Source organism: Thalassophryne amazonica, chromosome 15 (genome assembly GCF_902500255.1).
Source record: "Thalassophryne amazonica chromosome 15, fThaAma1.1, whole genome shotgun sequence".
Classification (NCBI taxonomy): domain Eukaryota; kingdom Metazoa; phylum Chordata; class Actinopteri; order Batrachoidiformes; family Batrachoididae; genus Thalassophryne; species Thalassophryne amazonica.
Window position 1 is genome coordinate 66,753,235 of NC_047117.1, and position 25,964 is coordinate 66,779,198.

The 25,964-nt window shown below is 39.4% G+C and overlaps 1 protein-coding gene and 1 long non-coding RNA gene across 4 annotated transcripts; one reads left to right on the forward strand and one right to left on the reverse strand.

Moving 5' to 3' along the window:
* LOC117526741 lies at window positions 1-13,926 on the forward strand. Its single transcript, XR_004565340.1, has 3 exons — window positions 1-11; window positions 12,037-12,041; window positions 13,551-13,926. It is a non-coding gene; the product is annotated as an uncharacterized LOC117526741 (long non-coding RNA).
* rnaseh2a (ribonuclease H2, subunit A) lies at window positions 13,347-25,964 on the reverse strand. 3 transcript variants are annotated; one of them, XM_034188810.1, is made up of 9 exons: window positions 25,947-25,964; window positions 25,490-25,618; window positions 21,266-21,337; window positions 19,000-19,126; window positions 18,806-18,893; window positions 18,541-18,678; window positions 15,832-15,919; window positions 13,939-14,062; window positions 13,347-13,522 (listed from the first exon to the last, which is right to left on the reverse strand). In XM_034188810.1, exons 2-9 carry the CDS (start codon window positions 25,614-25,616, stop codon window positions 13,360-13,362), a joined length of 927 nt encoding a protein of 308 aa, XP_034044701.1. In that variant the 5' UTR covers window positions 25,617-25,618; window positions 25,947-25,964; the 3' UTR covers window positions 13,347-13,359. The 3 variants fall into 3 exon arrangements, with proteins under 3 accessions (XP_034044701.1, XP_034044699.1, XP_034044700.1); XM_034188808.1 differs by lacking the exon at window positions 25,947-25,964 and adding an exon at window positions 25,712-25,835; XM_034188809.1 differs by lacking the exon at window positions 25,947-25,964 and adding an exon at window positions 25,712-25,798 and having other exon boundaries at window positions 25,490-25,621.

The window sequence follows — 25,964 nt, forward strand, 5'->3', positions numbered from 1 at the left end:
GACTCTTTGTTGTTTGCTTAATTTGGGAGGGGGGTGGAGAACATAACAATTGATGGATGGCAAGTTGTCCAACATAGAGAAATATTGGATTCAGAAAAGTTATATTGGACTTGGCTACGCCTCGTCCAATATAACTTTTCTTCATCCAATATTTCTCTATGTTGGACTCCTTACCATCCATTATTTGTATTATATATATATATATATATATATATGATCCAGTGAGTGCTGGAGGTCACAGGCTGATGAAGGCAACAACATTGCATCATCTGCAAAAAGAAGTATTGAGACCCAACCAAACTGAAAACACTCCTCCTTCGACTAAGCCTTGATATCCTGTCCTTGAATACTTGAATATCACAAGATTGGTGACAAAGTGCAGACCTGGTGAAGGCCAACCTCCACCGGAAACAAGTCCAACTTACTGCCGAAGACCCAAACACAGCTCTCACTTTGTGAGTACAGAGATTGGATGGCCCTAAGAAGGGACCTCCTCACTCCATACTCCTGAAGCACCTCCCACAGTATCTCCCGGGGTATACGATCTTATACCTTCCCCAAGTCTACAAAACACATATAGACTGGATGGGCATACTCCCAGTCCCCCTCCAGGGTCCTTGTGAGAGTGAAGAGCTGGTTGGTTGTTCCACAGCCAGGACAGAACCCACATTGTTCCTCTTCAATCTGAGGTTTGAGTATCTACTGAACCCTCCTTTCCAGCACCCTGGAGTCTGAAGGAGACTTTACCGGAGAGACTGAGTAGTGTGATGTTTTTTTTATCAGCCTTTCTTGCAAGAAGATGATGTTATTGCACCTGCATGCAGATCATCACCAAAATTTAAAGCTACAGTATCTGGTGGTGAGGTTGCAAGTTGCACTATGCCATCACCAGTTATACAATATTGTTTCACGTGCCACTTCTTTGGCGACAGGGATTCATGCTCCCTTGCTTACTCTTGTGATAATCAATGATCCTCCATTTCACAGAAATGAGGGCTCTCAAATTTCCTGCACTAGCAACCAGCAGAACCTGTACAGGGGAGAAAATACTGTTTTTTTCTGTTTCCTCCAGTCTTCTGGCTGTGCTGCAAAATGTGAAAGATAGCATGAGTATGTCCCTTATGAGCTGTTGTGTCAACATGGCGCTCCAATACGGCGACATTTGTCATGTGGCCAACTCCCATGCAGATATAACGGAAAACGCATTAATTCATTGTTGCATGTGACTATACACCAACAAACATATGCTTATCAATGCTGTATTCTATTCCTGCTAATAAACGTCCCTAAACCCTAGATACTGTAGTTTAAAGAGGATCTTAGGGGCATCACTGAATCACGGTGTTGCGAGCATAGATTTGCAGCAGTGTCAGCAGGTGGAAAACGATAGCTTGGGAAGTGACCCAGTTAGCGCTTGTCTCACATCTCCAGCACGTTTTGGCTGTGCTGCTTTTTTATTTTTGAAATTAATATTAAATAATTAATGATACATGAATATTACATTTTTTGTTGTTGTTCGCTAGGTGCTGTGAGGCTTGTCTTTAACATGCAAAGACAATTTCCCCCCACAACTGCTCTGTGCAAAAAAAAACAAACAAAAAAAAGAATGATGTCACTCCCCCTACACACACTTTTTTCTTGCTTTCATGGGATGAGGTCACCTCCCTGCAGCCAAAGGTTTGGCATGTGCCTGCAGCTTTTGCAATCCTGCTGTCAGCGATGGCAGTCCTGTCTCACAAATGCCACGTCAGATTACATCTGCTCAGAAGGAAAGTGCCTGTTCACCACCAGCATTACAAAATCCATCACTTTTTGGGGGAGTGAGATCATGCATTTTAATACATCAGCACTGAACTCCCCCAGAGACACATAATGAGATATGCAGTCATTAAGGTGAAGGAAGCAATCAGATCAGATGTCACTGTGACAAACAGCTATAAAATTCAACACAGTCCACTTTAGTGGCTCTGCAGTGCAGACCCTCCATGTTCAGAGACCATAATTAATCAAACTAAACAAAAATTACTGGTGATATCAATTGTTTGTTTTTTTTTGTTTTCTCAGCTCCTTCTCAACTACCCAACGCTACAGTGTGTAGGATTTAGTGTCACCTAGTGGTGAGGTTGCAGAATGCATTATACCAATGCAAATTGTGAATTTGTTTCCATTCGTGTTTTCACGTCTTTGGCAAAGGAAGTCCAAGTTATCTTACCTTCTGTTGTGATAAATAACATGTCTGATGTTCCATTTTAACAAAAATGAGGTTTCACAAACTTGTTCACCTTAAAAAGCAACAGACAGTGTACAGGGGAACATCCACTGATTATTATATATATATATATATTTGCAATTGTCCAGCTGCGGTGCAAAATATAAAAGGCAGAGTATATAGGACCTTTGTGTGCTACTTTACCAACATGGCCGCCTCCATACGTAGGCCCCAGGGGTGCTGCCAGGGATTTTGGGCGCCATAAAAACAAATCTTACTACACCACCCCCATGTTATTTTGTCAGTATTATAATAGTATTAGGGACCACTCTGGGCCCCTGCCAATCATGGGCCCCTAAAATCCTTCTTATTCTCACCTTTTCAGCACCCCTGGTGGGCCCACTCCCATGTAAATATGAAGGGCTCATTCAAACATATGAAAACACATTAGAACCATCAAAACACCCATGGCACCTCTGATGGAGGTACACACAAAACCACAGCTGTTGCTTGCAGAAATTAGTTCAGAAGTAGCAGTTTTCAACAGTGTGGTTACTTGTTGAGGTACTGAATTGTGATTTTTACTGAATAGCTCCCCAATGATGGCTCAGGCTGCAAGGCAGAAACCACAAGAAGTCACCACAGCAACAAGCTTCCAGAACCTCCGTTTTGATATTCTGCCAAAAATCTCAGTGTTGTGAAATTGCAGTGTGATGCTCATTGATATCACAGTAAAATCCATTTTTTTGTAATTTATTGCAGTGTTTCCTTTGAGGAACGATTGTTATTTTGGATTTTTGGGTAAGTGGTAGTGGGGGGTGTCTGTTTTTCAGCCTCTTTTGCTCTTGCCTCAGTGAAGCTCCTTCAACTTTTTTCTCATCTAAATTCTGGCTCTGACTGGAACTGGGTCACAGTCAGTAGTTGTGCTAAAAAGCCTCGTCTGGGAAGAGGAGCCTCTCTAAATAAAACACCATATGACCAGCGGTCTCAGAGGCGAGACAGAGAGGAAGAGGACTCGCTTCAAGAGCGATAAGGTACATGCAGCTTGATGGGATAAGAGGCTCTTTGCTCCTCTTGTCAGTGCATGCACAAGAAAGCAATTTCTACGTAGATGCACAGAGCATATTTATTTTAATACAACTTATTTTGCATTTGCATCAGATAAGTACTTTTTTGGTGCACACATACTTAAAATATTGTTTTTGTTAAAAAAAAAAAAAGTTAGATATTCTATTTATTCTTGCTTTCACTCCCTTTTGCAGAATCCACCAAAGTCTTATTCTTGAGTCTTTTTGAAAATGTCTTCCCCTGCAGTATTTCAACCTAATAGCAACTTTTTTAAGAGGCGCCATCTCATATTTTGTTCCTCTCTTTCTGTGGTTTATCACAAAATAAGATGGAATTTTATTTTTTGGCAAATATAAGACTTTATTGATCTCACAGTGGAGAAATTCACATTACGTCAGCTCTTAAAAAAACACAAAAGATGGATGCGAGAAGAAAATGTGCATCAAACAGCATGTGCAAGGATAAGCAATAATAATACTTGTAACAATACAATAAACTAAGAAAATGAGGTAGAAATATATATATATATATATATATATATATATATATATATATATATATATATATATATATATATAAAGTACATATGCATATATAAACATGATTGAAATTGAAAAAAAGATAGGAGCATCTTATTTACAATGTGTAATATTTAGATTTGGGTGGTATCTATGGCAAATATACTGAGCTTAGTGCCCAGGATGCTCCCTGAGGAGAAGACCCCAGGGAAGATCCAGGTCTAGGTGGAGAGATTATGGCTTGGGAACGCATTGGGATCCCCCAGTCAGAGGTGGTCAATGTGGCTCAGGAAAGGGAAGTCTGGAGGACCCTGCTGGAACTGTTGCCCACGCGACCCGATCCCGGATAAGCAGTTGAAGATGAATGATGAGTGTGCTCCAACAGATCTAGCAAATGTCATGAAGGAGAAAGTTTATGTGCAAGGATGGACATCTATGCTGCATTTGATGGAAACTGGGAACGTCCAACTTACAGCTTGGAAAAATGCATTCAAAACTATTGAAATAAAAATGCTGTGACCATAACTCACATTATTATTGATAACTGACACCATAGACCTATGTGAGCGTTGTCACTCCTGTCCAGCAAAACCTCTGTCTGAAATTTGTCATTTTATTTTTATCCCGGGTTCTTCCCACTGGGATCTGTGGTTGCCTATGGTTATCATCTCTGTCCACTTTATTGCTTGTGCTTCAGTTTTTGTTGTGTGTGTGTGTGTGTGTGTGTGGGGGGGTGTTCTTTAGTTACAGTGCCTTGCAAAAGTATTCACCCCATTGGCCTTTCACACACTTTAATTTGTTTATGCCATTTTGAACACAAAAAGTATTTCAGGCTTCTTTATATTAAAAATTCTAAAACTATCCTCCTTAAATTCAAACTGAAAGCAAATCTGTACATCCTGATATAAATTAAATAAAAATAAGATGATAGGTTGCATAAATAATACCCCCCTTAGGTAAAATACATGTAAATTATCAGTTTTTTTTTTGCCAGTTTTCTTCAGACAAGTCAAGGAATGGACACATGAACATTTCCAAGTCACTGAATGTGTCTTGGATTTTATGTACATCAATAATGGAGAAGTACAAACAATATGACACTCTATGGTAAATAGCACTAGCACACATAACGGAGTGCTGTTGTCCGAGGCACTGAAGCCCTAGCTAGGTGGACTGAGTTACTGTAGATGAAGCATCTTGTCCAAGCACTCAGACAGGTCGTGTGACTGGGAATCAAACCCAAGTCTACATGGGTGATTCTTAGACTACGGGCACTTATGTCCTTTGATCATATTGTATGAATAACAGAAAAAAGGGGAAATTTCACACTTTTATAGTTATCTTTACAATGAAAGTGTGTTAAGAAATTTGTTCTAGTAGTCTATGATGACTTTTTCACCTTTTTTCAGCATCATTATATGCAAATATTGCCGTTTTGTGCTTGTCCCACACCCAGACTTTTGATCTTCAATGATAAAAATGAATGGTAAAGAAACGTTTTTTCTAATGTTTTAAAATATCTCTGAATAAAATATCAGTAAAATAATCAAAACATAATTGGGGTATTCAATGTCATACAACTGTTGTGATTTTTTTTTTTTTTTTAAACAAAATGTAGTTGTCCCACACTACTGCCGTAATTTCCACAACACTGTAATGTCCCTTTAAACAGTTTCTATGAAAGATTGTTTGGGTAGTTTCTATGGAAATAAACAGTGACATCAGAGCACATGTATATAGCGCCAAATCACAAACAGTTGCCCCAAGGTGCTTTATATTGTAAGGCAATGGTGTGGTGGAAATTACATTTACAAGGCCAATAGTGCCCATAGTTAAAGAATAAAGAATCCTCATCCCACTCAGCTGCTGCTTTATGTCACCAAAGAAATTGTGCAATGGTGTCTTGTTGCTGAATTTAGTCCACGTGTCAAAATCCTCAATAATTTCCATCCACGGTGAATATTGTTAATATTGGCAATATGAGATTATGCACCTTTAATTTGAATACTTAAGAACAAAATGATAGTGATGAAGAAAATTATTTTAATGACCTAAATAGTTTAAAAAAATCAAAAGGAATGACACCTTTAAGCATGCAGGTACCCTTGCAAAACCAAAAAAAACAAACAAACAAAAAAAAAAAAAACAACATGAGGCTGTTATGTACCAACAATGAAACTGAAAGTGTGTGTGCGTGAAGGAAAGATGCAGAGAGAATAGCATAGTATGAAAGCACTGCTGGGGAGTAACAGGTTCAAAGTTAGGTGCAGATAGTTTCTTTCACACCATCTTTCACAGAATATCAGAATCAAAAACGATTCCTTAATTGGCTGTACTAAACTCTATACCAGGGGTGGGCAATTAATTTTTACAAGGGGCCACATAGGGAACCTGAATTATGTCCGAGGGCCACACCATCAATAACTCGGCTGTCTCCCATTACAAATTTTACAAAAAATGACCTATTTAATAGCTTTTATAGGTAATTTTTATTATTGTAATAATATGTAAATATACCTAAATAAACCTCTCTAATGATTTGCAACACACAAGGTTGACATTTTTAATATATGTAATAATAATCACAGACCTCATGAGGACCGGACAGAGACATGCAAAGGGCCGCATGTGGCCCCCGGGCCGCAGTTTGCCCAGGTCTGCTCTATACTATAAACAGGCATGCACATATCTGGTACTCATGGTGCTCGTGCATGCTAAAAATAAATGATGCACAGTAGAAAACACAAAGGAAGCACTTCATAGGAGGAAAGCAATGACAGAATGTAGGAAAAGTGTTTCCCTCTGTCTGCTGTGCATCAATGATTTTTAGCACACATGAGGACCAATTATGTGCACCCCTGACTATAAAGCATTTATATAGCCATTATTTGTACTGTGTCTCTGGGGTGTGTAGTTTGATGGGGCTGCAGCAATCTGAATTTCTGACATCTTCCCATTCTGTTCAGGATCCATAAAGTAGTGAAACTGAAATATGGGATGACAGCAGTCCATAACCTGCCTTAAAAAGTGTGTCCTTTATGGTTGGCATGTAGTTGTACATATCTGCTTGTGGGTTTTTTTTTCAGATTTTGTTTCCTGTCAGAAGGATAATTATTCTTTAACAATGGCTTGTTAGTTGTTTGTGTGTATTGCCTGTGTGACTTAAAATGCATTAAAAAAAAGACGATCACCAAGAAAAAGAATAAAAAGGCCTCTCGAGCTGCCACCGTGTGCAGAAAAATTAAATGTTGCAATGTGGATAATTACTAAATTTTTCATTCTGCGGTAACGAAAACAATGATAATCCACAGCAATTGTAAAAAGGTGTAGTATCTTATAAATATATAAAATCTCAAACATCTTGCATTATAGCCGGCTTTCCTTTGCTGTGGTTGAATGGTGTTAATGAAGTAGATACAGTTGTGCTCATAAGTTTACATATCCTGGCAAAATTTTTAGATTTTTTTTGGCCATTTTTCAGAGAATACGACTAACTAAAAAAACTTTATTTAAGCACTCATGGCTAGTGATTATGTGAAGCCATTTATTGTCAAACAACGGTGTTTACTCTTTTTAAAATCATAACAGAAACTACCCAAATGACCCTGATCAAAGGTTTACATACCCTAGTGATTTTGTCCTGATAACATGCACACAAGTTGACAAAAGACAGGTTTGAACAGCTGCAAAAGGTAACCATTCTCACCTGTGATGTGTTTGCTTGCAATCAGTGTGTGTGTGTATAAAAGGTCAGTGAGTTTCTGGGCTCCTGACAGACCCTTGCATCTTTCATCCAGTGCTGCACTGATGTTTTTGGTTTCTGAGTCATAGGGAAAGCAAAAGAATTGTCAAAGAATCTACGCAAAAAGGTAACTGAACTGTATAAAACAGGAAAGGGTTATAAAAAGATATCCAAGGACCTAAGAATGCCAATCAGCAGTGTTCAAACCTTAATCAAGAAGAGGAAATGAGGGAAACCAAACCACATAGACCAACAGAAATTTCAGCAACTGCCAGGAAAACTGTTCGGGATGCAAAGGAAAACACAAATCACTTTAGCTGAAATACAGGACTTTCTGAAACAGAGGTGTGGCTGTTTCAAGATGCACGATAAGGAGACACCTGAAGAAAAATGGGCTGCATGCTCAAGTTGCCAGAAGAAAGCCATTAATACGCAAATCCCACAAAGTATGCCGTTTATAATACGCCAAACAGCACAGAGAACAAAGTCATTTGGAGTGATGAGACCAAAATCTAACTTTTTGGCCACAACCATAAACATTACATTTGGAGAAGCGTCAACAAGGCCTATCATGAAAGGTACACCATACCTACTGTGAAAAATGGAGGCGCATGTTTTGGGGATGTGAGAGCTACAAAAGCACAGGAAACTTGGTCAAAATTGATAGCATGATGAATGTAGCATGTTATCACAAAATACTGGAGGAAAATTTACACTCATCAGCCCAGAAGCTACGCATGGGATATACTTGTATGTTCCAACATGAAAGTGCTCCAAAACACAAGGCCAAGTCGACCTACCATTGGCTACAGCAGAATAAAGTGAAGGTTCTGGAGTGGCCATCTCAGTGTCTTGACCTCAATATCATTGAGCCACTCAGGGGAGATCTCAAATGTGCAGTTCATGCAAGACAACTCAGGAATTTACAGGAACTGGAGGCTTTTTGCCAAGAAGAATGGGCAGCTTTACCATCAGAGAAAATAGAACCTCATCCACAACCACCATAAAAGACTCCAACCGGTCATTGATGTTAAAGGGGCAGTACACAGTATTGATAACTGAGATATGTAAACTTCTGATCAGGGTCTTCTGGATAGTTTCTGTTGTCATTCTGATTTAAGAAGAATAAACAGTTTGACAATAAATTGCTTCACACAACCACTAACCATGAGCGAAGAAGAAAAAAAAAAAAAAGAAAAAAAAAAAAGAAAAAACTGTTATTCATATGCTCTGAAAAATGCGCGCCCCCCCCCCCCCCCCCAAATCTGCCAGGGTATGTGAATGTATGAGCACAACTGTAACTCAACTTGAATGAAACTCAAAGGCCTCACAAACAGCTTTAAAACAGACGTTTCCAAAGTGGTCAATTACTGCCACCTTGTGGAAAAGATGTTACTCCAGACAATATGCAGTAATGCTTATTACAATGTCTTTTTTAGTCAGAGGAGCTATAATGTGGCGATGAGGGTCAGTATTATATGGGCAGAACCTGTGACTAACCCCATTAGAAATCTGTGTGCAAGATCACAAAACTTCACCTCCTTACACGTACTGAGGGAAAGAAACCTTGTGATTAAACACCTAATTTAAACTGGAGACTCATTAATTTTTTGCCACTTATCCAGGTCTAGGTCACACTTAATTGATAAATGATGCATTTAAAATGTCTAATTAGCTTCACTTTAAGATATCTAAATGGGATTATTTTCTTTCATGCATATGACCTCAACTGTATACATGCTAAAATATACAAGGCTAATGAATCATTATTGCAAACCTGCTTCAGAAAGCATCAGTGCAACTTTGTGTTCTTGCTGGTGTGAAATCAAATGAAGCAGTATTTCTTTATACCAGTCATATCATGTCATGTTTGTGCAGACTTCATTCAAACAGTATATTTTGATTGAGTCAAATATCAGCTTATTAAGGCACCATGTGACTCACACATTTTTTACATTTGTTAGCTTAAATTTAACTTTTAAACATCTCGCGTTGAATAAACATCTACACCCGTATTTATGAATGCTTCCTGTATTAGCTGTGGAAAAATACCAGCACAATCCAATTATCCACGCCACAAAAAGAAACTGGGACTACGTGTAACCACCGCAGGGATTACCAGACCTGCCTGAGCCTGGGTGACCTGGGACCTGTGAGGATGTGCTGTCTCTCAGTGCACAGGTTCAGGTGGAAAACACACAGCTCATGTGTGTGAGAGTCACTCTCCACAGTATTTGTCAACCTGGACGACAGGACAGAGTAAAGTAGGAGAAGTAACACCAGGAGGCTGCTTTAAGTAACAAAAAACATCTAACACTGTGGACATGTTTCACTAAGTAATTAATGCACGCTCACGTAGCACGTCTGTTTTATTTTAGTCGCCGTCCTATACCTTTTTTTAAAAACAGTCTTGGAGAACAATCCACAGTGATTTGTTACTTCAGGCATTTATCACATTCTGCTGCAGACACAAACACAGCAGGTGCTGTAAACAAAGGCACAGCTGTAAATTCAGCTGAGGCCTGCACACGGCACCATCGGCTTGTTTTTGTCAACGACACTGAAAGTGTCCATTGCAGGCACTTTATTAAGACATACTCTTATGGGGGTATTTCACAAAACCTAGACAGTGGATTACCTTAAACCTCTGTGTGAACAACTCTTTTTTTTGTAGCCTCATTCAGGAAATAAGGAACAATGGAAGAGTGATCTAATAAAATTAAACAGGACAGATGTGAAGTTAATTTTTTTTTTTACCAGTTTAGTCCTTGGCAAGGATGGACCAGCTATTTTTAATGTCATTGACGCATTAGCAGGCCAAACTACTTAATGGGATTTGGTGAGCGACCTGGCGGTGCTATAAACGGATGCAAGGATGCGACAGATCCAGACATCTTCTTCAAGCTGCACCAAAAGCAAAACTCCTGAAAGTAACCCCAGGACTTGAGCATCTGCATCCATGGAGTCTGTGGCCCAGACGATGTCCGCAGAAGCTTTCAACAGAGAGGCTTTCCACAGGAAAGTGTTCAGAGCGGCACCGAGGGGGGCTTCATCGCAGTTTGTGAGGAGCAGTCTGATGATTCTGTCATCTTTTTCAATGACTATGTTAGCCATGAACAGTGGGAAGAAGGTTCAACAGTCCAGACATAAATCCAGTGAGAACTGCTAAAGGAGCTCAGACATTTGCTTCAAGACCAGCAAGTCGAACAAGACCTGACATTGGAATGTTCCAGCCTATATGATGGAGATCCTGTTTATAGATGGCCTTTTTGCATTCCTATAGATGATCCTTTTGCATAATCAACGTTTTCCTGGAGAAAGCGCATGAAGATCTGGAGGACAATGGACCATTTCTCAGCTACGTAAGGACTACTGCGATTTCAGAGGAGGTGGAATTTGACAACCTTCCCCAAGTGATGTTACACACCTGAGCAGTTAACACAATTAGTGATCAAACAATCCATACGTGGTTTGTTTTCCCAACACTTGTTGAAAGCGTGTCTATTCCTGTGTTTGGGTGATTCTTAGACTACGGGCACTTATTATGTCCTTTGATCATATTGTATGAAAAACAGAAAAAAGGGGAAATTTCACACTTTTATAGTTATCTTTACAATGAAAGTGTGTTAAGAAATTTGTTCTAGTAGTCTATGATGACTTTCACCTTTTTTCAGCATCATTATATGCAAATATTGCCATTTTGTGCTTGTCCCACACCCAGACTTTTGATCTTCAATGATAAAAATGAATGGTAAAGAAACGTTTTTTCTAATGTTTTAAAATATCTCTGAATATCAGTAAAATAATCAAAACATAATTGGGGTAGTCAATGTCATACAACTGTTGTGATTTTTTTTTAAACAAAATGTAGTTGTCCCACACTATTGCCGTAATTTCCACAACACTGTAATGTCCCTTTAAACAGTTTCTATGAAAGATTGTTTGGGTAGTTTTTATGGAGATAAACAGTGACATCAGAGCACATGTATATAGCGCCAAATCACAACAAACAGTTGCCCCAAGGCGCTTTATATTGTAAGGCAATGGTGTGGTGGAAATTACATTTACAAGGCCAATAGTGCCCGTAGTTAAAGAATCACCCGTTTATGTTTGAAATAATGCATAGCTCTTGATCGTTGGTGAAATATATAGTTTCAGTAAATGAAAAGGGGTAAAAAAAATAATAAATAATAAAAATGTTAAATTCAAAAATTTAAGTACCTCAATGGCAACCATTGAACAGAACAAGTTGAAAATTTTTAATTTTTAAAAGTATCCAGAAGATCAGTTATTCCCAAAGTGTGTGCCGTAGCCCCACAGTGGGCCATGAGGTCATCGAATACAACTAAATAAAAGCATCTTTGCTTTTGTATTTTGTAATTTTGCTTAAAAATTCCCAAACATTTTTTTTATTATTATTATTTTTTTAAATGTAATCAGAAGTAACAACAAATCCATGGGATTTAAAGTACATGTTATTTTTAATTTATCTGCCCAAGTTTAAGTTTTGGATGGGTCTCAGAAGATTTTTCAGATTTCAAAGTGGACTACGGTGTTTTTCAGTTTGGGGATGGCTGATCAAAAACATGTTAAATAACGTGTGTGACGTGTCTTCCAGTGTACGTTAAAGGTCCAAGATGAAAGCTTTCCAGAGCCGATCACAACCTCAGGGGTCTAAGCAGAATTCAGAACAGTTTCCAAACATCGGTTGCGGGTCAACCTTCATTTCAACTTTTCAGCAGGACACGTTTCTTTTAACTGTCTGTGTAGAAACATAGTTTTTGAAATGTTTTGTAACCTTTTGAGAACAATTGTGGTTGTTTTAAATGCTTTTAAACAGGTTTAAAATGTTAATTATAAGACAGCATCAGTCCATCAACCTTGCCGTTGCTGTCGTCTTGACTGAGGAGGTTATGTAATCAGTAATGAATGTGAATTTTCAAATGTGCTCTTTGAAACCAGGTTATTTTTCCAACTGTCTTTTACAGACCAAAGTGGAGCATATTCTTCCAACGCACTAAATGCTGATTAAATATGTTTGCCACATGTACGTCCTCTTGTAGTGACATGATGGGGGTGATGACTGTCCTGTAAGAAATAGGGTTACAAACGTGCATGTTAATAATCCCAATGCAAAATTAAAAACCTAAGTATGCACTCACGATGCCTTTTTACTTTTGCGTGTCAAGCTGTGTTGCAGACTAAAAAGCTTTTCTTTTCTAATACATGTATTACTACTGTCTTGGCACCAGAGTGCAGCACTGGAGCTGAAGATGGCAGGATTAAAGCTTTGTGGTTCCAGTCCAGAAATTAGGCAGGTTTATGTCATTTCTTTGCAACATTTTTGCGTGGCCATCTTGGATTGGTATATGTGATTTTTCCCACATACACATTTTGATGATAAGTACCTTGGCCATGAAAATCACGATCCTACATCACAGAGAAGCCAAGATATTTAAAAACTCCCACTTTAAGCTACCATGTCTCAAAAAAAAAAAAAAAAAAAAAAAAAAAAAAAAAAAAATCAGAGATGACATGGTGTGTTCTGGAAAAATGGAATAATCCACTTTCTGAGCCTTACTATACAAGTTAAGTTTAAAAACATGAGCTCTGAGACAGGCAGAACATTGGTTCAAAAATATTTTATACAAAAAAAAAAAAAAACCCCAAACAAAACAAAACACTAAAAATGAAGCCCCCCCATTTATATTTGTGATAAAAGTAGGAGATCTCTGTGCCAAACCTTCAACTGCTTGTCTGGTAATAAAAATCTGAGTGACCTTTTGATCCCATCGGGGGGACAATGTCCTCTGACATGTCTGTCAAAGTGTGTCCAGGTTTTTGAGCCGCCGTTCAGTGAAGAAGCGGTGCGCCTGGTGGGCAGGGCTTTGGTTATTCCGGCCAGCTGACACACTGAAGTAGGACAACATGGACTTCTTGTTCTGCCGCTGTGCCGCCTTCTCACCATCCTCCTCATCATCATCCCTGAGGACAGAGACAATACAAAAACAAGACTCTTTGTTTATTAATCATCCAGACTTCACACCATTCACACACACATTAACTGTGACGTGGAAATTACAGGTTTTCCAGTTTGATCTGAACATATAAAAAATAAGCTTGTCTTCACACACAAAGCTTAAAGTAAGTTTCAAAATCAATTAGACATCTTGGGAAGAATCTGTGAAACATTTTTAGCCAATCAGATGATCCTTGTTTGCTGCCAAATACTCTTCTCAGATGACATTCTTTTCCAGGCCAGAGCAAAATTACCAAGGCCTCCATCGTACAGACCTCCCTTAATAAAATGCAATGCTGGACTCGAGTTGTTTTCTTCTTTAGCTACTTTAAATGAATGTCAAACATTATTCTTTAACTTTTGAGTATTTTGGAGACCCTACCAGTGAACAGACACAGCCTTGCTGTCCATCAGAGTTTGGGCTGTGCTCCAGCTGAAGCGAACAAACTGAGGGTACCCAAACACAGGGTCCAGGTATTTCAGCAGCCACGCTTTAGTTTTGGGATCTGGAAACACAGAAACAAGCCTGCATCCTCAAATATACATCAACAAATTCTTTCTTGTTCACTATGCAGGTTTTCTCTCCAGGTGCTGCGCCGTTATGGTCTCATCAAAATGCCGTTATACTACTGCATTATTTCGCTATGTTTTTTTGATTTGACAATTTATTCATCAACCTTCGTCAAAGCCATTCAAAGATATCAATTGTGACTCACCTTTCTGCTGATTAAAAAGTCGTTAACCGGGACTCTTGTCTGATGTTGCGGGCAAGAAAGAATCATCCATTTCACACAGGACAGTTTTTATTAGTTTCTCATTATGTGCCTTTTTATGCGGCAGCACAGTGCGCACAACAGCTAATATCTCACATTTTTCTAGTTTGTAAACTGAAGTTACAGTCCCTCATGTAAAGGGGAAAGTATATATAACAGTTTTAATGTTAATGAGCAGCTTTCCGTCAGTTCAAGTCAAACTCTAGCAGTCAGAATCAGAATCACCTTTATTGTCATTCCACAGCAATCAGCACAACAAAATTTGCTTGTGCATCCTCAAAAACAATGACCACCCTCACACGTGTGCTGGTGTCACACTTCGCCGCAGCTACATTGGGCCTTAGATGGCAACCACCCAGGCAGACAACAGGCCCAACACTACTTCTAGAATCCATCTATCTAATGCAACCAGGTGAAGCGGAGGCACCCCCTTGGCATTCTCCAGGCACTGGGGTCCCCAACACTCAGTTGGCTGCATGCTGGATAGTGCACATAATAACGCACTGATGCACACTCAAAATGCAAGTGACACTCCTCATCTTAGTCTCCCAAAGGAACCCCTTGTTTGACGACGAGTGGTATCCAAGGATCCTCTGAAGAGACTTAGTACTAAAGACATCCAGTCTTCGCCTTATGTCACTGGTTAATGTCCAAGTCTCACAACCATACAGTAAGTAAGAAAGCACCTGGACCCTTAAAAAGTTGGAAATGTTCACCTGCAAAAAAATTGGCATTGCCAAACACCTCTGCCCAGCAGCCTCATTATTCCATAAGTTCAATCTGGCAGTCTCTCAGTCTCAAAGGTTGTGGACCCAGAGACATGAATGTTCATGTTTCTACAAGGTCAACACTTCGACTCCACAGATACGTTTCTGATGGCCAAGTCCAGGAAATCATTAAAAGCATGGATCTCTAGCTTGATCCAGGACAATCGTAAACTCAGATTCCTTACCCAGCCTCTCAAGTGGTGCAATCAGGGTCCCCATTGTGGGAGGAAACTGGAGTGCCCAGAGGAAACCCACGCAGACATCGGGAGAACATGCAAACTCCACACATAAAGGCTGGGAAGTGACCCCACGACCTTCTTGCTATGAGGCGCCAGTGCTAATCAATAAGCTACCGTGCCGCCATTTTCTTTGTTCTCTGTACAACCTAGAATTTCTATCAAGCCATGAACTGGCACCTCAAGTGCAATTCTCAGCTACTTTCACACGGTGGTTGCGGAAGAACTCCCACAATCCATTCGGATCACCAGCTGTGTCCATGTCTGAAAGTCCATCAGCCACACTGCACCTAAATTCTGGAAAAACAGTTTGATCTTGATGCCTTGCCAGATTTAATCTTGGCTCTGAGCAGACAGGAGTTTGTGAGAACACAACTAAATCCTCAGGGAAGCCAGAAGAAATCTGTGGTCAGAATTCACAAACTCTGCACTTAGGCCCTACAGTTTTGCAGAATTTTCCAACTTTTTCAAAAAGAACATTCAATGTTTACAAAATTACCATTTGGGTATCCTGAGCCGTAGTCTGTATCAACATCTCCCAGGTCTTCAGGAAAGCTCCAGCCTTTCACAACATGATCCCTGGCCACCTTGGAAGGAAAAAAACAAAAAATCATAATATAAACATAAAACACGTCAACTGACTTTGAAGTGGGCTTAAAAAGAAAAGTGAGTGGTGGTTGATGGAGATAAGTGAGGCCAACCACCAATGTGGAATTGGAAATCTTCAGTGACTGTGAACGGAGAGACTGAGCGTACAGCAACTTTTGCCTGTTGCTTCACCAGATGATGCTATTTTTGCATGAGCAGTTACATAAAACACTTACACGTGCTACATTTGGTGGACGTCAGTGAAAAAAATTTGATCACGGCCTCCAATGACCTTGACTCCAATATTGACCTTTAGCAAATTTGACCTCACTTTGGCAAATCTAGAACCCACCAGAGTGTCAATGTCATTACTTTAACCTTTAAACCCAATGACATTGACCTTTGCAAAAAATAATAAAAATTAAAAAATTCTAAGGGCAATTTTTGGGTTATCCAATGTCTTTGTATCAGATTTGGTGAAAGCTGGTTAATAGTGGTAGCAGTCGAGGATGAAAAAGATAGATTAACCAAAATTTTAACCTTTCACCCCAATGACCTTGACCTTTGCCAAACCAAACCCCTTTACAGCAATTATGTAGTCAACCTGGATACACACAGAGCTTGGTGGAAACTGGCTCAAGGATCTTGGAGTAGTGAAACAAACAAACGTGTGTGTGTTTAAAGGCTCAATTGTTTTTTAAAAAAAATCACCATAAAATACACAAAAACTTGAAATTTGTGTTAACTTTTTAAAGGCACTGTACATTCTTTTTGGGGCATTGGTCATATGAGTCTCCATTGTTTAACAAACAGTTCCATGAATGAAACAAACCTTGCAGGCAGGAAACTGGCCTTGAGGATTTTTAAAAATCACATAGACTTCTTTTATGAATTTATTCCGCTCTATTTAAGAATTAATCATGCAAAAACAACAGTCATTGATTACTGTGAGGACTTGCTGCTGTACTCAGCTTTCATATGATTGTCACTTAAATATCTGTCTTCTGGACTGCTGCTTAGTCAAAATAAAATAGCTAAAAACAGAAATTATGACATTACATTTGTAACTAGTAGCACATTAACAGTTAATTTATAAAGTACAGGGCTGTGAAATGAAAATTGTAAAATCTGATGAAAATTCGCAGGGGGACTGGGGGGGCGCAGCTCCCCAGGAGCCGGGGTCTAGGGCCTTGTGGGGCCCCAGAAACCAAATTAAATTTTCATCTACTGATACTTTTTCAACATCTCCTGGAAGAACAAATCTCAAAATCAGTGCATATTTAAATGATCCTAGATTCAACCTTTCATTTGAACCATCAATGATCATGTTGAAATAACAGAATACGACGTGAAGTAGGACCTGGAATGATTTTCCTTTTAATTGTAAACCAAATTATGCACTAACTCAGAACAATTAAACTACATGAAATTCATGAAGCCTGAAAAGACGGTTAAAACATGTCATAAACCACAGCTAAAGCTTGTAGAATATTTTAAAAATCAGGGTAAAATATCAATAACATACCTTATAGTAAAAAAGCCACACATTCTTGTGTAAATTCCTGGAAAGCCACAGTATCTTTTTTCACATGAAAAATTGTACATTATTAAGAACTAATTTACACTGTTGTGTAAATTCATGTAGCCTAAATTCATTCAAAGCCAATGTCTTTTTTTTTTAATGAAAAAGTCTAGATTAATGAAACAAAAAAAAAAAAGGCACATAATCTTTTCTGAAATTCTGTTTGAACAGCACAATGTTTATTTTCCAGAGAGAGAAAAAAAAATTCTTACCAGTTCGCTTTTCCCGTTTATCTTTCAGGTGTGTTCATGAAGCCAGCAACAATTCCACGGATTCTTGTCCTTATCAGACTTTTTCAAACCATCTTTCTCGCCATCTACACTCTGTCTGATGTCGCTCCGTGACAGACATGCTGCAAAATTCTTCTTTTAAAAACTTGAAAGTTTAAAAATGTGCGATGTCCATATGCTACGTTTAGCTAAGCTTTGCAAAGGAGCCACACAGTGTCACCGCAGCAACCAACCAGTCCCGCTTTACGACAACTATCGTAACAGCCAGGCTTTGAGTGGCATTTTAACTCTGCGAATCTCCGCGGATCCGAGGAAACTGATATGTATCTGTAACACACAGATCAGTGTCTGCGGACTTATAAAACTTGCATGATGTCGTAAAAAAAAAAAAAGAACGCTTTGCGATAAGCATTTTAAAAACTAACGATCACGATTAAAGAGTACAACACTAACACCCCCCCACCCCGCCCATGATGAAATCCGCGGAATCCCGCGGATCCACGGAGTTTTCACAGCTCTGAAAGTAAGATCACTCGATTATGTCACTAAAGAACAGCTGCAGACGTATAACATGCAGTCATTTACTTTTGGTCAATAATGCAGAAAAAGGATCGTTCACATTAAAGAAACATTAACAGGTTATGAATGCTATGCAACATTAAATACACTTGAATTTAATTTTAAAAAATTACTTCTAAAACTGAACCAACTCCTTTAAAAAGTATAGCACAGATGACAGTGCAGTAAAGTAAAATTCCAAACAAGTGCCTTACATTCACAGATATATTGTTTGCTGGTGGGCACTAACCTTAGCACAGATACTGGCTGCACTGACGATCGGGAAGAGGGAGTCGGCCTTCGGCCTCACGGTCACTTCTACACTTGGGAACTGCTGCGAGAGCTTCTCCTCGTACTTCTCTGCCGGACCGACAGTGTCCACAAAAACCTGCAAAGCACCAGAGAGGGCAAAGGCACGAAGATCAAGCAAGAAAGTACAGAGAAGAGAGGAAAATGAGAATAAAACACAACAGACAACAAAGACAACTGTCTGAATCAGCATTTCATCTTCATACCTCTTTAAGCTGTACTCCACTGTCCAAAGCATACTGTACCAGACTGATCGCTGTGTCATGTGACAGGGCATTCAGGTTGTATTTTGTCCTTAAAAAAAAAAAAAAAAAAAAAAAAAGACAACATTTTACACAAAATAGATCTTTTTTCAAGTGAGTGTGTACAGTGTGTGTGTGTCTGTGTGTGAGTGAAATACCTCTGTAACATGCTAGTGGAGATGACATTGGGAGAGAGAATCTGCAGAGCCCAGCCAATATAACTATTGGCTTTGTCCAGTTTCTCGAAGAGCTTCTCCCTTTCTGCCTCTGCCAGAGTTTTTGAATCTAGCAAAAGAACAACAAATTAGGCCCCATGTCCACATTAGGTAGCATTTCAAAGCCAATACCAAGGAAAATATTCAATACCATTTTCAATACTATGGGGCAAAAATGACGACGACGACGACGACGACGACACACACACACACACACACACACACACACACACACACACACACACACAAAGTATGTATATTTTCATTTTTTTAAGAGACAGTTTTTAAGTGTCAGGCAGGTTTCTATTAGAGGGTGGTTCATGACCTCTTCAGATTTGTCCCAATTTTTTTTTTTTTTTTAATGGGTAGAGAAAGCAACAGAAATCACATTTTGTATCTTTGATAGGGTCTGCTTCGTGTTTTGGACTCTCCAAAAATGTGAAAATTTTGGTGGCTGACTCAGGGTGCAGTCAACAGGTGGCGCTGCAAATCGCCATTTTTGTAATTGTGCACATTTTCACAGGGGCGGTGTGGCCTGCGCCCTTCGTCAGCCAAGGTCTTTTATGCATGTGATGATAGATTAGGACCTCTTACTTTGATTTTGATGAAAATTGTGGCAGCTGACTTTGGGCGCACAAGTATAGGGGGCGCTTTTTCCGCCAAAATGCAGAATTACCACTTTTTCGCACAGTGGTTTCCCCATGCACCTTAATTCAAAAGTGATTAAATATGGCTCATATTGACACTCAGGATCTCTAGTTTCAGTGGTAAAGAGTTTTGTGGCTGGTTTTGGTATTGACCCCTTTTTGCACCATTTTTGTTGGACCACATCACAAAGAGGCCAAATATGGTAAATTGGCAACTTCCTCTGATTTTCATGAAACTTGCAGTATTTGCTCCATAACAGGGTAAAGGGGCCTCTGTAAGTTTGAGTGGAGTGTGGCAAGCCAATCTGGCTGTAGGCTGCCACCTGGTGGCCAAACAGGAACTAAACTGCAAAAAATAAGCAATGTTTAGATCTTATGAAAAACATACAAAAATATGATGAGAATAGGACAAATGGTTCATGAAATATATGGTTGAAAGTGTTTATTTTTGACAAATTCTGCAAGTTTCATGAAAATGGGAGGAAGTTGCCAATTTACCATATTTGGCCTCTTCGTGAAGTGGTCCAACAAAACTTGTGCAAAAAGGATCAATACCAAAACCAGCCACAAAACTCTCTTTACCACTGAAACTAGAGATCCTGAGTGTCAATGTGAGCCATATTTCATCACTTTCGACTTAGGGTGCATGGGGAAAATCACTGTGCGAAAAAGAGGTAATTTTGCATTTTGGCAGCAAAACCGCCCCCCCAGCCGTCAAAATTTTCATCAAAATCAAAGTAATAGGTCCTAATGAATCATCAAATGCATAAAAGACCTTGGCTGACAAAGGGCGCAGGCCACACCGCCCCTGTAAAAATGTGCACAATTACAAAAAAATAGCGAACTGCAGCGCCACCTATGGACTGTGCCTTGAGTCAGCTGCCAAAATTTTCACATTTTGGGTAAGTAATTGCTCTTAAATTATTTGAACAAAACAATCAATAACATCAATGACAACATTATTTTTTATCTATAACCCTAGTCAGACACAAATTTTTACTAAAAATTTCCAAGTGCCCACAACGTCCTTGTGCTGGTAAGTATAGTACTTAGACAGCACAAAATGTACATAAGTGTGCGAGTGAGTCCATCCTAGCCAGCTCATGTAGACAATAACTCAAAAATAACATGCTATTATTTTGTAACTTGCCAAAATTTCCATTCGTTTCTGCTCTACCAACACTTAACTGGGAAAAGGCGCAGGGAAGAGCTACGTTTTAGTGCTGAAACAAATAATGAATTAGCTGCTTTGAGGGGGAAACCCCCCCCAAATGTAACTGTTATTTAGATGATCAAATATTTCTCCACAGATCACATCTCAATTTTCTATCATTAACTGGATATATTAGGATTTTGTACTGATTCATGGGTTTGAGAAACCTACAGTGTTTGTTTTTTGACACATCTAATATTTTTCCAACAAAATTATTAATTTATTCTCTAGAAACATATGATAATGCACATTATATATATATAAAAAATGAAACGGTGGATATGAAAATGATTATTGGGGTAGTCTTGCACTAATGATCTCCTGCAGGAATAAAGGCCAACAGGATTACCTGCCACTTTCAATTCCTTCAGCTCCTCCTTTTTGGAAACAGGACAGAAACATATCCCATAGACCATGGGCCCTGCACCACAAACAACACAAATACTCTCAATGTGTGCAGAAAACATAAAATAATAAAAATCACAATGCACTCAGACCTACAATGACAATTTTTGGCATTTTAACTGTACACCACCACAATGGTGCTGAAACAAAACAATCAGATGTGACTGTTTTGACAAACACACAGCTTTCATTCAGAGACTAACAAAAAGATCTCAATAATTTAGGAATAATGGCCATTTATATCATAGTGCTTTCATTTACACAGGTCATAAACAACTCGACTCCCTCCCGACCTGCCAAAATAACTATTTTTGCTGGAAGATCTAAAGTCCTACAAATAATTTTGATAAATGAATTGTGATTTTTACGATTGTTTTATACAACTGATAATGCAATAGTGTGGAGGTTTTTTTTGTTTTGTTTCCCTATTAACTGTTTACGCTTCCTCGTCACCACAGCTGTTTTAGTTTTTACCTGAGACCATCAAAATATGTCCAAAATATGTTGTGAAAGCTTTGCGTCCATCCGTATGTCTGTACTCAGCATCAGTCCAGTCCCATCACTGCCAGGGATGGGACAGGGAACATTCTTGGGACACAAACCTTGAACAAGTTCAATGATGGCTAACCCTGACCTATTTTAAGAGGTCAAAAGGTCACATTCTGTTACCTATTTTTAGGCTATGATTCATGCAAATTGACTTTTTTGGGGGTGGGAGTGTGACAGCCAGGCAAAGTAGAGAGGCACAGTGACATCACTGGCTGGTCTCTCTCTGGCTGCTAATCCAACATGGTGGAATCTGCTCTGAAACCACTATGTTTCTGTGTAAACAACATGTTTCTCATAAATTATGTAAAAGCTAGCAAGAAATAAACACTTCTAAAGCTGAAAACACTGTTTTTGTAGCCTGATAACACCTCTGGAGTGATTTACAAGACATCTCGCGGATGTCAGCGTGCACGCGCATCATACATCAGGGTTAGAGAAATATTTTTTGACCCTACTAGTCAGGACCAGTAGCACCAATTTTGTTGCTCGTCCTCCTGGTCCAAGGTAGCGGCCCCAGGTATTTGGAAGCTCAGAGCCTCTGACTGCTAGCCTCAGCGGAGTATTAATCATCACAATATGCACATGTATTCAATCAATATTGTATTTGTAAATCTATCGCATGACAGAATGTTTTCATTTTGTGTTTAATGTATATAAAGTAATAAATATTTGCTTACATGATCCTCTTCTTTCGTGTGAATGCACTGTGTACCTTATACTTCGCTGTAATTCTGGCCTTGTGCTTGTCTTATGCTGTCCAAACAGCTGTGTAAGCTCTATAATACCTCTGATTTTTTGGGGCAACAATTATGATTGTTGAAGGAAATCATGTTAAAGTTTCACATCATGTTGAGATTTTGTAGCAAAATACACTTGATCTAAGTTAACTTTTTATGTGTGCCATATATGGGCATGCAGTGTTGCTATGGTAACTCGCTGAGTCTGTGGACCTGTTGTGCTCTGCTGCTCTTCCTCTGTCCTGCTACTGTTAAATTAAAGACATTCTATTTAAGATTAAAGTAGTGTGTGGACACCGTATAATTTTACACGATTCTCCTTTGTTGACTGCGCTTCAATCATGAAGTCAGTGTGTGACTGAGTGGCACAGCACGGGCCATTGTAATCTGCGAACATCGGCTCAGTTATTTAAGGTGCAAGATTGAAGAAAAAAAAATGTCGGTCTTGTTGAACACTTTTAAATCACTACATCTACAAGATTTTTAACTAGACATCGGTCTAGCAGGGGAAAATATCAACTAGACATAAGTCAAAGTCCGTGTCCTTGGAACAGTGGATTTATCGACCCCTGCGCATGGTCAAAGAAAACTTTCTGTCTTTTCAAAAGCCCATGTATGTGCGCACACACGAACGGCCTCCTGCAGATGCCATAAAAGGTACATGCTCGTACGGCCGAGGGTATTTTAGCATTGCGTTATTTTTATATATTGTTGTTGTTGTTGTTTTAGCTGCCCGTGTTTTTGGTCAGGGTTGCCACAGCGAAACCATTACAGATCTGCATTGCGATTTGGCGCAAGTTTTACATCTGATGTCCTTCCTGATGCAACTCCAGTTTCACCTGGAAAAACACACACCTATGTCGACCAATGGTTGTGCAACATTAAGCAAGTCAAGCGCTCAACAGACCACCAATCAGGCTGCCAGCTGCCAGAGGTCAGATTTCACACAGTGTTTTGCAAATGGCTGCCACCAGTGTGGAAGCAAGGGGAGCACTTTTTTCTGCCGTTGTTTCACTCAGGTAAGTCAAAAATTCTTAACCCACAGCTCATTTTGTAGCCACTTTAATCGTGCATTAGGCTGTGGGAGTAGTTTTTATAAGTTAACTATTTGTCAAAAATTCAGCCGCTTCCCGTACTCCTGTGTGAAAATACCGCCTGCCATATATCTAACAATGCTTTACGTGTTGTACGAGCTGCTCCCAAAAGGTATCCCTTGCAAGTACTAATCAGAACCTAGCTAATCTGCTTAATCCTCTTCAGCCCAGGCAAAATTATAATATGTATATATTTTTTTACACATTTTACAAACTTCATGTCTTGACAGTAGCAAGGCTCCCATTTTAACTTAAATGGGAATTTGTCGGTAATTCATGGAGATACAGTTTACCCATAGTAGGTTCTGTGATGAATGATATGTGCACAACTTAATCACCGGTCTTATCAGACGGTTTCACCGTTCAGCAAAGTACTGGGGGGGGAGACAGCCAATTAGAGTAGAGAGGCACCATGAAATCACTGGCTGGTCTCTCTCTGGCTGTTAATTCAACATAGAGGAAACCGCTCCGAAACCACTGTGTAAATTAACATGTTTTTCATATATTATGTAAAACCTAGTGAGAAATAAACACTTCTAAAACTGAAAATGCTGTTTTTGTAGACTGATAACACATCTGGAGTGATTTACAAGACATCTCACGGACGTCAGCGTACATCACACACCGTCAAAGGTAACTTCCGATCTTTTCAAAAGCTCATGTATGCACAAACGCACACCCTCCAGATGGCGTAAAAAAAAAATACGCTCATACGACCGAGGGTATTTTAGCATTGCGTTATACTTTTTATGTTTTTCCAATTAGCGCAAATCTGTCCTCAACCTGAATTCACATCTGAATAACAAATGCATCAACACCGTGTTCTTCACAGAGCTGTATGAGTACTTGAGTCCGAGGTCACACCAAGATGTGTCCCACCATTTTGGATCAGGGCAACTCAGTGGGCAGCGCGCACTGATGCTCAATGATTCTCATCAAAAACAGGTGGAAAATGCTGGAAAGCTGCACATGTTGGAAATGCCACAAACAGATGAAGAAAAGAGACAACATTGCCTTACATAATTAAGCAGTTTGGTTATTCTTGTTACTTTTTCTGTGACTTTAGGGTGATAAACTGGTGTAAAGTGTCATGCCTGTGTACCAAATCTGAGGATTTAGAAACCTCCTGGAATTTTATTCAAAGCTGGACTTATTCAGTACTATACAAAAATGGATTTAATTCATGCGGACCATGTGGAATTAATTAATGTGGCCTGTGTGATACTGTGCCTTCCTGTCTACAGAATTTGGAAGCTGGAACATACTGAATCTGTTTAAACTTTCAACACTAAAATAAAATAATAATTTTGTAGCCGATGGCACATTTACATTTAGAACTTGGCTTGCATATCCACATTGAAAATGCATATGAAAACATGTCACATCCAGGCACTTCGTCAATATTTTGCTCGGTTACAAAGTGGCATGTCGCTGTCCACAAAGGAACATTCGCGTTTATTAGGCAGCATTGGGACTGCATGCTCTAGGACTTATATACAGATGTGTGGTTCTTCATGACATTTGTCCAGCTGCCAAACTCACTGTCCATCTGCCGTATACTTAGTCAGGGGTTTACGGCGAGTGTGTAGTTATGGTTGGAGTCAGGGTTACAAAAATATGAAAAAAAGTCTGTTTGTGATCTCTGACCCACTGTATGCACAAATTGGAGTGTTGTTGGGAGAAAAACTGTATGTGATGTGGTACAGGCCGACAGTCTGCATGGAAGAACACTGTACAATGCAGATTATCGTTTAATCTTTCTTTTCCAAAATGCACTTAAAAACCTACCCAGCACCGGCCCTCTGCCCGCCTCATCAATGCCCAGACAGCAGTCCTCGGTCCTGCACACATCAGGGATCTGAGAAACCAGGCGACAGCTGACAGAGTTATCTGCTTCAAAGGCGCCCAGATCCATGACTGCTGAGGAAAATCATAAGTTAAACATAAAGTCTGTGTCGGATCTTAGGACATCTGCCCTTAACGAACAGCGGTGGCCCAACTATAACTTACGGCTTTATTTCTCCTGTCACGTTAACTTCTGCACTGTTAGCTTCTTTCACGTTAGCACGACCACACACAGAAACTTAACATTTCAGTTTAAAAACACGTTTGCCGTTTGTTTAATTCAGGCTGCAGTGGAAAGACATTGCAATCAACACACGATAAGCCGAAAAAAAAAACTTTTTAACCTACTGTAAAGAGGAATAAAAAAAAAACAAAAAACTTTTCACTCGACGATCCCCACTGCACTGCAGATTTGGCG

Excerpts from the sequence above, each read along its gene's own strand:
- rnaseh2a (XM_034188810.1), bottom strand. The coding sequence starts at position 25,616 with ATGGATCTGGGCGCCTTTGAAGCAGATAACTCTGTCAGCTGTCGCCTG. Across the intron at positions 18,679-18,805 it reads GTGGAGTACAGCTTAAAGAG|GTTTTTGTGGACACTGTCGG; the intron begins GTATGAAGATGA and ends GGTGCTTTGCAG. Across the intron at positions 13,523-13,938 it reads AAGGCTGTGTCTGTTCACTG|GGATGATGATGAGGAGGATG; the intron begins GTAGGGTCTCCA and ends CTCTGTCCTCAG.